The sequence below is a fragment of the Gorilla gorilla genome, chromosome 3 (genome assembly GCF_029281585.2).
Source record: "Gorilla gorilla gorilla isolate KB3781 chromosome 3, NHGRI_mGorGor1-v2.1_pri, whole genome shotgun sequence".
NCBI lineage: Eukaryota > Metazoa > Chordata > Mammalia > Primates > Hominidae > Gorilla > Gorilla gorilla.
The window spans coordinates 155,443,826-155,455,360 of NC_073227.2; the positions used below are offsets into that span (position 1 = coordinate 155,443,826).

At 35.2% G+C, this 11,535-nt stretch overlaps 1 protein-coding gene across 1 annotated transcript; it reads right to left on the bottom strand.

Moving 5' to 3' along the window:
* Positions 1–208: 208 nt before the first annotated feature.
* Positions 209–10,666, bottom strand: LOC115934292 (uncharacterized). Its single transcript, XM_063705137.1, has 3 exons — positions 10,589–10,666; positions 1,828–1,947; positions 209–422 (listed from the first exon to the last, which is right to left on the bottom strand). The coding sequence occupies exons 1-3, from the start codon at positions 10,603–10,605 to the stop codon at positions 257–259; spliced, it is 303 nt and encodes a 100-aa protein (XP_063561207.1). The 5' UTR covers positions 10,606–10,666; the 3' UTR covers positions 209–256.
* Between the last annotated feature and the right edge of the window lie 869 nt (positions 10,667–11,535).

The following is an 11,535-nucleotide window of genomic DNA, read 5'->3' on the forward strand; positions in this document are numbered from 1 at the left end:
GCTGAAGGGAGAGTTGCTTTAGAGAAAGAATTGTTTGCTCATTGGATTCCTGAAAAGTACAAACAGAGATTAAAGTTACCATTTGAGAGGTATTGTGGAAACTGGTAGTGAGGCTGAATTTTTAGCGATTTAGTCAAAGTAATTCTGTAGTCTGGCTAGAAAAGCTGGTATCTCTCTAATTTCTATTTTGTAGGCAAGGAGCAGTGAACTGACATTTTCTGCAGAAGAAAGGGGCTGGACTCATCATTTGATGAAACTACGTAACATTGTTGTGTGAGTGAAGTGTTGGACTATTAAGGAGACAACTAGAAATTGTTATACTCCTTGGTGGATTCACCTCAGTCTCCTTTATTCTTTCTATTCCCAGAACATTAAAAGGCAGAGGGATTTCTTCTTTTCTTGTGAGAGATATTAAGTAGCACCTGTAGAAAGATATTCAAATACTTACATTTGAGGAGAATGGGACACACACAACAAAATTACCTGATTGCTATCTGATCATTCTTCCATTCAGTGGTTGTAAATATAACTCTGTGGTTATGTAGAGATTATTCTACTTGCATATTAATATTTAAAGTTTTTATTTATAAATTATAATACATATTAAATAACCATCCTCTTCTCCCACCTCTGTTGACCCACAGTATCTTGCTTTATGCTTTTTAAAGTTCACACAGAAATCTGAAATTATTCTCTTCATGCATTTGCTTACTAGCTTATTGCCTCTACCCAATATGATAAAAACTGCATGAGTTATGGAGTTCTGCCTGCCTTGTTCATTGCCATAATACTAAATATAGTGCATCTAGGGTGAGAAGAGGGGTGACAGTTTTTTGTGGATTTCCTAGATGAACTAAAGATTTCTGGATGAGACTTGAATAAAGAGAAGAGACTGGTCTTGTAAGTATATGGGTAGCAGAGAGTTTAAAAATAAATAATGAAGAAACTAAAAAAGTCCTGGGACATCATCAAACAGATAAAAGGCTTGTATAGTTACAGTAGAGTGAACAAACTGGCAAAGGGCTTGAAACATGTAGGAAAGAAGTAAAACAGCTCATTTGGGCAGAAATTTCACAATAACAAAAGTCGTCAAGATTGGCCTGAGTTTATTGCCTTTTCTTTAAAATACTGTTATATCACATTATTACATTTATTACATTATTGCATTTGTTTTGGTACACTGCACTAGAATGTTTTGTTTAGCAAAGATCTAGACAATCCAGACAATCGTGTTCCTTCCATTTTAAGAAGGTAAACACAAATATTTCACCATAATCTATGCCTTTTCCACCAATGTATTATTGTCGTGTATTCTATCCCCTTTTATAATACCTACTGGCACAGGATAATTTGGCAGTGGCAATTTACAGTCATAATTTCACTGTCACATTTGAGGCAGTGTTAATAACATGCATGCCCATCTCTAATTTTTAGTAGCAACATCAAATTGCAAGCTGGCACAGACTGTCAACAAAAAGTAACACTGTGACTTACCAAGAGATACATGTTTCATGTGTTGCAGCAATGTGAAATTTATGTTCTAAGGAAGAGGCACACAGAGGTATCCAGATGGGATTAATTTAAGAACATAGAAAATTTTTATTTGGATTTTTAAAAGAGATAATATAAATTAAATGTATTCTGGTTGTTCAGGAGTCTTCCAGGCTATAAAGGGGAATATAGCCAATGACTATCTTGACCAATACTTTGGAATGGTCTGCTGCATGATGACTTGTGGTGGTCATCATAATAAATAACACTTCTTGTTCTGTATTGAACCACAACTTGTGATAAAAGTGAATCTACAGAGCATGCTGTGAACTTTACCTGACACTAGAAATTCCAGAAATACCACTCCAGGAGAAAGCTCCTCTGTCCATCCCCCATGCCATGAGTCCCATCATTATTGTGATATACAGCATGCTGATCTCCAAAGCAGAATCTATCCTGGAGGCAATTAGCATAATAGTTTAATTTTGCTGCAAATCTCTGGAGCCAAATTTTAGCCATTCCCAATGTCCAATTTTACAGACTCAGGTACTGAAAAGGTTGACAAAGTGAACAGAAATAAAAGAGCTCACATCAAAGTCCATATCTAATGATATAAGCTTTGCCCTGAGGACTTGCTTGCCTTCTAGGGATAACATCAGAGCAATTGGAAGATTTTTGAGGTTTGGTATACTATCATGAAAATAAGAGACTCATCTATATCAATGTAATGCTGGGTCTTTCTACTTGGTGCCTCCTTTTCATAACAGACCATACTAATAAAGAATTGTCCTGAGTGCAGTTGGTTCCATGCAAATATTTGTACTAGATGAAAATTTATAACTCTGGGAGTTTGACTTGTAAAGATAGATTCTGTTAATGCAAATCGTGATTCTAAAATCTCAGTCAAAAGAAAAAAAATTGCCCTAGAGGCTGAGCTATCCAATTCCAATGATAAAATTCTTAGTTATTCTGTCAATTTTAGACTTTATAGTTTTTCGTATTCTTACCTTGAATGGAGTCTTTCAATAGCATAATACTAGGGAGGCAAAGTAGAAGAGTTCCATATTGAAGAGTAAAATTTCAATCAGTGAAAAATAACAAATATTTTATGACACTATAACATTCATGTATTCATTTAAAAAAACATTAAACTCATAAAATGAGTAAGGTGTATACTGTTGAAAACCTAAAAGCGGTAGAATAAAAAAGACTTAAGATTTATTTAAATAATTTTAAAACACAGTGGAAAAAGACAACAGTAAGATATATACAAATGCAAATCTATGGCATTCCAGTATATGTATACTTTTTTTTTTTGGCTGAAGAATCTGTGACAACTTCTAAAAGATGTAGTCACTGAATTAATTATTTAGGCAAAAGCCTAATCATACCTAATGCTTGAAGACCGACACATTTAGCAAATATGCCTATGAAGCTCATATAAAGCTAGTATAATTCACACTGAGTACATCTTTCCGCATCTCTATTGAAACTTGCATTGTAACAAGAGTTACTGTTACTTCTGCAGTCCCTTTCTCTTTCTCTCTAAGATTTCACATCTGCATCAATTAATCGCCTTCACAAGATAGAATAAAATCCATGCACAGGCTTTTTTATCTGTTGGATCATGCTTCAGGATTTTTGTATTTGCTTTCCGATTTATCTTTGAATTCTGGGCTTCACATTTATTTGCAAAACCAGCTTCTTTTCATTCAGCTCTCAGTTCTAGTCACCTCATCTTAGAGATCTTCCTTAACAAACCACCACAAATTATCACCCATTCCTTCCACCCCAGTTGCACTCTATACTATTATTCTTTTAAAAAAAAATCAGAACATTAGAAATCATTTTTCTTATTCAGTTGTTACTTGTTTATTATATCTATCACCAAAGAATTAAAGTTTCATTTCCTGTTTGTTCCTATTCATGACAACAGCATATAATACACAACTACTCATTAAAAAGTGTTTAATATCTATATATCTGCACACTCTTTCCATCATTTTTTTTCTTGAATTCTCCACTTCCCAGCCCTGTGCATACATTAAAAATTTCCTACTTTCCAAAATACATGTTTGGTAAGAGTATCAGCTTGCATACAATTTTGTAGGAAACAAATCTAAGAAGGCAAATAAACCAAATATGAAACTGATGAACTCATTCTGTACCTTTTCCTGAACAAAGTGAGGTATTACACAACAGAAAAGGGGATGGCCTTTGACATCAATCATACTAAGTTTGAACTTCACCTTTGCCTGCTGGGTAATTTGAAAAAGTTGGCCCATTTGAAACTCTGTCTTTCATCTAAAAAATGAAAAGTATATAACAATACCTTTTTCAGTTGTGAAAATCAAATGAATTTGTTTACATAAAAGCATAGATAAAAAACTTTCTGATATATAGTTGATATTCAATAAAGACTTCCTTCTTTCCTCTTTTGCCTTATTCCCTCAGGCTAATCAAAATTCCAAACTAGACTAGAGTCAGAATTCTAATTTGCATTAGGCCTACACAGTGATGCGTAATAGGCCTGAAGGTAAACTATTTTGCCTTGGGCCTCCCAGGCAAGTATCATTTTAGATGACTGCCTCAGAAATGTTAGAGTTATAAATGCAGCTACGAGAGGGAATGTTCCATTAAATTAATGCCTAAATCTTAATTTAAGAAAGCTAATTGAATTGTGAAGAAAAAAGCTACTGCTTAAATGTCTTTGGTTTTGGAAGATATAATGCAAGTGTAAAAATGTTTCGTGAAATCATCAACATCCTTGAAATTTCCAAGTGTATTTTTCCACTGTAAAAAGCTACACTTTCTTTTAATTATTTTATAGTCTTCCATATATTTGAATGTTACCTTTCTTAATTGAAACTAATGTGTTTGTTTTTCTTACTCAATCTCAAAAGACATTTATCTATAGTATTCTTCACGTCAAATAAAATAAGCTTTCGGATTGTATTTGTCTTTCAAATGAATTTACTGGTTTTCTATTTTATTAATTTCAAATTTTATTTTTGTTTTCCCCTTTTCTTACTTTTTGGTTTTCTTTGTTGTTATATTTTTCTTTTTGGTCAAGTTTATTAAGATAAATACTCAGGTATTTCTTCTTAATAATGATGATCTGTATTAGCTGATTGTCTAATTAGCTTTATCCAAAAGAAAAATAAATTTCTTACTTATCTTATATTTTATATATTATGACAAAAGGTAGTTTTGCAACTTGGAGGAAGGTGCCGATGGAATTTAGGCTCCTACCCTTCTGTAGAAACTAGGAGATAGAGGCTTCATTTTCCTTGATCATTAAATTAAAAGGAAAAGAATTCCTTGAGAAAGAAATTCCTATGTGTAAATTTGGCAAGATGATTATTTAGCTTTTATGAAAATTTCCATACATTTCAAAGAGAAAAAGTAAAGGAATTGTAATTACAAAAGTTTTCTAAAATAAATGCTGTAAGAAAATTAAGTAAGGTGGAGTCTCCTCTACTATTTTCAGTCAACAGAATTAATTCTCTTTTTTTAAATTTGTATTTGCAATTATGAAAGAAAGAGTTTCTAGGTGAAAAGCTTTTTCAGGGACACAGCTTTGCCAGGAGGCTTGCTATCTGCCTCCAAACTCCAAGCATTTAAAGCCTTGGGTGAGACATTAATTGAATTCAATCTAAGGAGCAAAGAAGCATGGATTCACTGGAGCTTCCATCTTTCCAGCATTATTGAAACTGACCCCAGGAAAAGAGGAAATGTGTTACACATATTGCTGTGGTGAAACCCAAGAGAAAAGTATGTAAAAAGGTATCACTAAAAGGAGGCAGGAGGATATGTCCCTTAGTCTAATAGGTTAGATAAAGGACAGAGCCTGATACCTGATTTTTTTTTTTTTTTTTTTACAAGCACTATAGCTTGGAGGATTCTGACACAAGTGTGCTGGGAGGTACATTTTGAGAAACACTCCACTAAGGCATCGAGACCTTCAGGAAGATAGGATGTGTGAAATTGTATCTCAGATACAACACCCTATTGGCCAAACATACAAGGGAGGACAGAAATGAGAAGGTAAACATGAAGCTCAAGTAAGGAAAATCTAGACTTAGAAGCTGGCAAAATATGAACATGTCCATGCGATAATAGATTCAAAAACGTACAAAAATGATCTATAGAAACTTTTAGTTCTCTTCTTTATCTCCGTAGCATTTAATAGTGCTTAATATCATTATCTTTTCAAACATTACCTCTCCACTTTGAACACTTTAACAATATATGTGCTTTTTATCATTTCTTTTTGATATTTCTGCTCCTTTTTCTTATTGTTTTTTAAATATTCCTTGCCCCTAAACATAGGCATCATCCAAGGCTAACTTTCTAGGTATCTTAAATTTCTTCCTCAAAATAACGATATCCAATAATAAATTAATTTCTGTTAATAAGTTTCATGGAGATTTTCATCAGTGGTATTGTCATTAGCCATGGCGACCATCTGTTTCTTTGACACTTTGATGGATAACACACAATGTAGGTTCAAAAAAAATGTCCAGGGAGCCAAATATGTGATTAATATGTAAGTTATGTACTCTGATGTTGCGGAAAGGAAGAAATTTAAGTAAAATTGAATGTGGGTAGTAGATTTCAGAAAAGTTTTCAAGTGTCAAGGAAGAAGACATGTGCACAAAGACTAGGAATCGAAGATAAAAGTGTTAAATGATGAGCTTCTATAAAAGAGTTGAGAATATTGCTTGGAGGTTGGGAGTGGCATCTATAATGAAAGGAATGTAAATAATTTTTTATTAATTGTTAAATTATTAACATTAACAACTATTTTTTATTATTTTTAAAGTTATTATTTTAGAACCAATTATTATGTTATGGTATTGTGTAAATTTCTTTTGTATTCATAATCTCATTTAAATCTCACCTTTGTAGAAGAACTAATACTATTTTCACTTTACACATGAAAAAGCTGTTGTTGGAGAGACAGTCCCAGCCCCTGTAAGAATACTTTGCTAGGTGCTTACTCTCTCTCTCTCTCTTTTTTTTTTTCTAGTTGTTAAATGCTTTGTGGATAATTATTTTTAAAAGCAAGAACTAGATGGTCAAGTATCAGAGCCTTTCATTTCTCAGACTGCCAAAAATGTGATCTGTAATGTGCCATCTATTAAGAGTTAAATTCAATTTTTACAAGATTGTGCCTAGCTTAAAAATTCTATGCATCTATAATTTTTAAAAGCAAACTTACTTAAAGGCTTTATATTGATTTGATTTGTTTGCTTAAGGCAGTGTATGTCCTAATATTGTTTAGTACTTTCACACAGAAATGCTATATTGTGTATATTCTGAATTTGATTCTGCCCAACTATGCCCACACAGTAGTAATTTGAAATGATTCTATGGATGTGGTGGGATAGTAATGTTTCAGGACCTGGTTTCAAAAGTAAGTCTCTAGGAATCAAAGCCCCAAATTAAAATCTAGTAGCATCTTCCACCCTTCAGTTTTCCCATAAAATATCCATTATGATTCTCACACGTCAGAAATACAGAATCAAGCATTTAGGAAAGTCAAGAGTCACCAAAGTTTTTGTTTTTAACTTTTGTATTGACTTTAATGTATAACTATTACACTAGTAGGCTTGAAGAAACCCAGTCCATTTTTCTATTTTAATCATCATATGATCAATAAATGATCCTAGGGTTAATTAACTGTCTGCTTGGTTATTTATGTATTTATTCTTGATCTATAGATGCTCTTCAACTTCCCATGGAGTTATGAATGGATAAACCCATCGTAAACTGAAAATATCATTAAGTTGAAAATTCATTTAAAGCATCTAACCTACTGAATGTCACAGCTTAGCCTAACCTACCTTAAATGTGCTTAGAACACTTACATTAGCCAACATTTGTGAAAATCATCTAATAGAAAGCCGATTTCATAATAAAGCATTGAACATCTCATAGACTTCCTTGATACACTGCACTGTAGAGTACAGTATCAGTTATTTAGCCTCATGAACTGCAGCTCACTACCATTGCCCAACATCACTAGAAAGAATTGCGTTGCATATCGCTAGCCTGGGAAAAGATCCAAATTCCAAGTATAATTTCTGTGAAATGCCTTTAACTTTCACATCCCAGTGTTAGAAAACTGTAAGTGAAGCCATCATAAGTCAGGGACTGTCTGTATTTGTTCTTTTTTTCTCTCTTTACTATGCATTTATGCTGTTTTTATCTTTTAAATTACTGAAACTTGCTTACTAACTGATAGATGTCGGGCCACTCTACTGATAAGGCTTTCTATTTTTAAATATGCTTTCAGCACGCACACAAAAAAATGACATGAAAGTCTCCTTTCTGTTCCAGAAATGGACACCAGTCCTGGAGAAAATTATTATGTGATATATACTATACAAGATTTTTAAGATCATTAATATGTTATATTGTGAAGAAAGACAAGAACTTGAGCTACGGAAGATAATAAACCATCGTGTTTGCATTTGTTTGTTCTTGAGGTAATTTGTATACTGCTGTGATGCCCAGAGCCCAAACCACAATTACTGTAAGCAACATAAGTGGATATTGTTCTTATACAATAATTGCTAGTTACGTATGAGAAAACTGAGAATGTGAAAAAAATGAATATTTCAATGTGAAACAGTAGATATAATGGTTTCATTTTTATGATTACAAATAATTACCAGTAACTATTAAGTCAAAGGCAAGCTAGAGATATATTTGAAATGTGAAACCTTACAAACAATTGTCCTTGTGTGGTTTTAGATTGTGCTTTTCTGTTTTTATTCTCCATTAAAGAAGAGATCCGGCTAGGCGTGGTGGCTCACACTTGTAATCCCAGCATTTTGGGAGGCCGAGTCTGGTGGATTACCTGAGGTCAAGAGTTCGAGACCAGCCTGGCCAACATGACGAAACCCCGTCTCTTCTAAAAATACAAAAATTAACCAGGCATGGTGGCGGGCATCTGTAGTCTCAGATACTCAGGGAAGCTGAGGCAGGAGAATTGCTTGAATTTGGGAGGCAGAGGTTGAAGTGAGCCGAGATTGTGCCATTATACTCCAGCCTGGCAACAGAGCGAGACTCTGTCTAAAAAAAAAAAAAAAAAAAGAGAGAGAAGAAGAGATCCAAGTCATTTTATGAACCAGGTTAGTAGAGGCATTTGATTCTCTTTTCATTTTGGTAACTTGAGTCACCAGCATTTTGGGTCTCAGGACTCAATCCTTTATTTTCCCCATTCCGGTTACCCCATAATGCTTACACTGTTTTCTTATTTTTGTGCTTAAATTATTCCTCTCTTCAGTAGAAAGCATTCTGACATCTCATTCTGCCTTAAGTCAGCACCAGAAACTCATTTATTTTTGTTAATTTTGTTTTTGTTTTTGTTTTGTTTTGTTTTCTTTTGAGAAGAAGTCCCACTCTGTCTTCCAGGCTGGAGTGCAATGGCACAATCTCAGCTCACTGCAACCTCCGACTCCCAAGTTCAAGTGATTCTTTTGCCTCAGCCTCTTGAATACCTGGGATTACAGGCACCCACCACCGTGCTCGGCTAATTTTTTTGGTATTCTTAATAGAGATGTGGTTTCGCCATGTTGGCCAGGTTGGTCTGGAACTCCTGACCTCAAGTGATCCACCCACCTCGGCCTACCCAAGTGCTGGGATTATAGGCATGAGCCACTGCACCCAGCCCTCATTTATTCTTTCACAAATATTTTTATTCCACTTCTCTGCATCAGTTCCTGTGCTGAGAAGTGAGGATACATATTGAACAAGACTTCCATGATCCCTTTTCTTATAGAGTTTAGAGTTCATTGGAGAAAAAAGTAACGTTAAGCTAGTAATATTCATAAAGTGTGATAAGGGGTAGAGTAAGGGAAGTACAAACATAATGTGTGGAACTCATCTTGTTAAAGTCAAATAATGCCTCTTAAAGAAATAAATGTTTAGGGTGAGATGTGAGGGATATGTTGGAAAGAAGATGTAGTAAAATGTAATAGGTATTGAAAACCTATGAAAATATCTTCAAATGAGGGTTAGTTTAGTATATTTAGACAATTATGTTGGGATTCACTCAGGATGGTGGCAGAAGTATTAAAAGGAAATATTAGGGAGAGTTATAGGGAATAGTCACAAACTTTTCGGAAGGCTCAAAGGTTACATAGCTTGTAATAATTGAACAGGCTGAAGGCAGCCGGTTCTTACCTTAGAGCATTAGGTCATAGGTTAAATACTAGGGACAATAGAGCCTTCCCCAGTTAAGTCTGTTTACTCTACCTCCATTAACTAACCTTTGAGCCAGATGGCCCTCTCAGGTGGAGGTCAACCAAGGATATTGCCCCCTAATGGTATTTTCCTTAGACTGCGGTACCTGAGCTTTAATCATTCCTAGAACTACTCTCTTAACCATTTTAATTATCCACAAGTGTGTTTACTCAAAGCTTCTGTTGTTAATTGTATACTAAATAAATGCCTGGAATGAGAGCTGCTCAGGACCAGTGCAGCGACAAACCTCTCTTGTTGTGCAGGCAGTCGGACACTCAGCAGGACTGGCAAAGCAGAATATCTGTGTGTTAGTGTATGTTTTATTCATCCATTGTTTGGGTCAGGGTCTGCAGGCAATACCTCAGAATTAAAATAGAGTGATTGTACTTTATTCTAAAACAAATGATAAATCGTTAAAAATGTTAGGAAGTAAAATTATTGATCAAGACTGAATGTGTATGGAAATGGTTTGGAGTCAGAGTGATAAGATAACACATGCAGAGGCCCAGCGCGGTGGCTCATGCCTGTAATCCCAGCACTTTGGGAGGCCAAGGTGGGCAGATCACCTGAGGTCAGGAGTTTGAGACCAGCTTGACCAACATAGAGAAACCCCGTCTCTACTAAAAATACAAAAATTAGTTGGCGTGGTGGCACATACATGTAATCCCAGCTACTCGGGAGGCTGGGGCAGAAGAATCACTTGAACCCGGGAGGCTGAGGTTGCAGTGAGGCAAGATCATGCCATTGCACTCCAGCCTGGGCAACAAGAGCGAAATTCCGTCTCAAAAAACAAAAACCAAAAAAAAAAAAAAAAAGAAAGAAAACACATGAAGCTACTCACGTAGCATTGGTGGACATGTCTCAAGGTCTTGCTCCTACTGCTGCTTGCAGACCGCTCCTCTCCCATCCTCTTGTGACTCTGGAAAAAATTTTTTTTGAGGCTTAAGCCATGGGCTACCCATCGTATAGCGCTTATCGTCTGTATTCTTCACCTACTTTCAGACTTTCAGCCCCTTACAATCATGGAAAACTAAATATTTGTCACAGTCTTCCTCATTTACAAATTCTTCTATTTTTCTCAGCATTTAAAGTTGTGTAAGTTTTACCTGGATAAGAAGACAGGAAGAGTTGCTTGTACTGAAACAGGGATTGCAAGCTTCTTGTAACTTGTGCATTGGCATGAGGTTGCATCAGCTCAGAGCAAGGTCTGCTTTTTTGCCAAGCGGAGAAGAATTTTATAATTCATACTTCCAGCAGGAATAACTCTCCTCTAAGCCATACAAAGATGTTTTAGTTTTTGGTTATATTGGCACATTAACTATAGGTTTCAATATCTGCATTAGTTGTCAATTGTGTAACAATCATCTACTAACTTGGTGCTTTAATATAACGGTTTATTATTTTTTCAGAATTTTGTGGATTCACTTAGGTTCAGCTGGGTAATTCTTCTGTAGATTTTGCTGGAGGCCAGTCCCTTATGCAGCTCCATTCAGCTGGCAACTCAGCTGGGGTGAAAATATGCAAGATGGCCTTCATCTTCCAGGATCCCACATATATGGCTTCTAATCATTCAATGTCTAGCCTGGTTTTCCTTATACAAGGGAGACTGAACTCAAAAGGGAGAAGCAGAATCCACTACATTCTGGGCTCAAGAAGCCCAAGTATGTCATTTGTACCACATTTAATATAAAAACAAGTCACAAGAATAACTCATATTCAAGAGAACAGGAAATAGAATTTATCTCTTGATGTGAGGAACAATATGCTCACATGGCCATAGAAGGAATT

Excerpts from the sequence above, each read along its gene's own strand:
- LOC115934292 (XM_063705137.1), bottom strand. Across the intron at positions 423-1,827 it reads TCTGGAATTTCTAGTGTCAG|GTGCTACTTAATATCTCTCA; the intron begins GTAAAGTTCACA and ends ATCTTTCTACAG.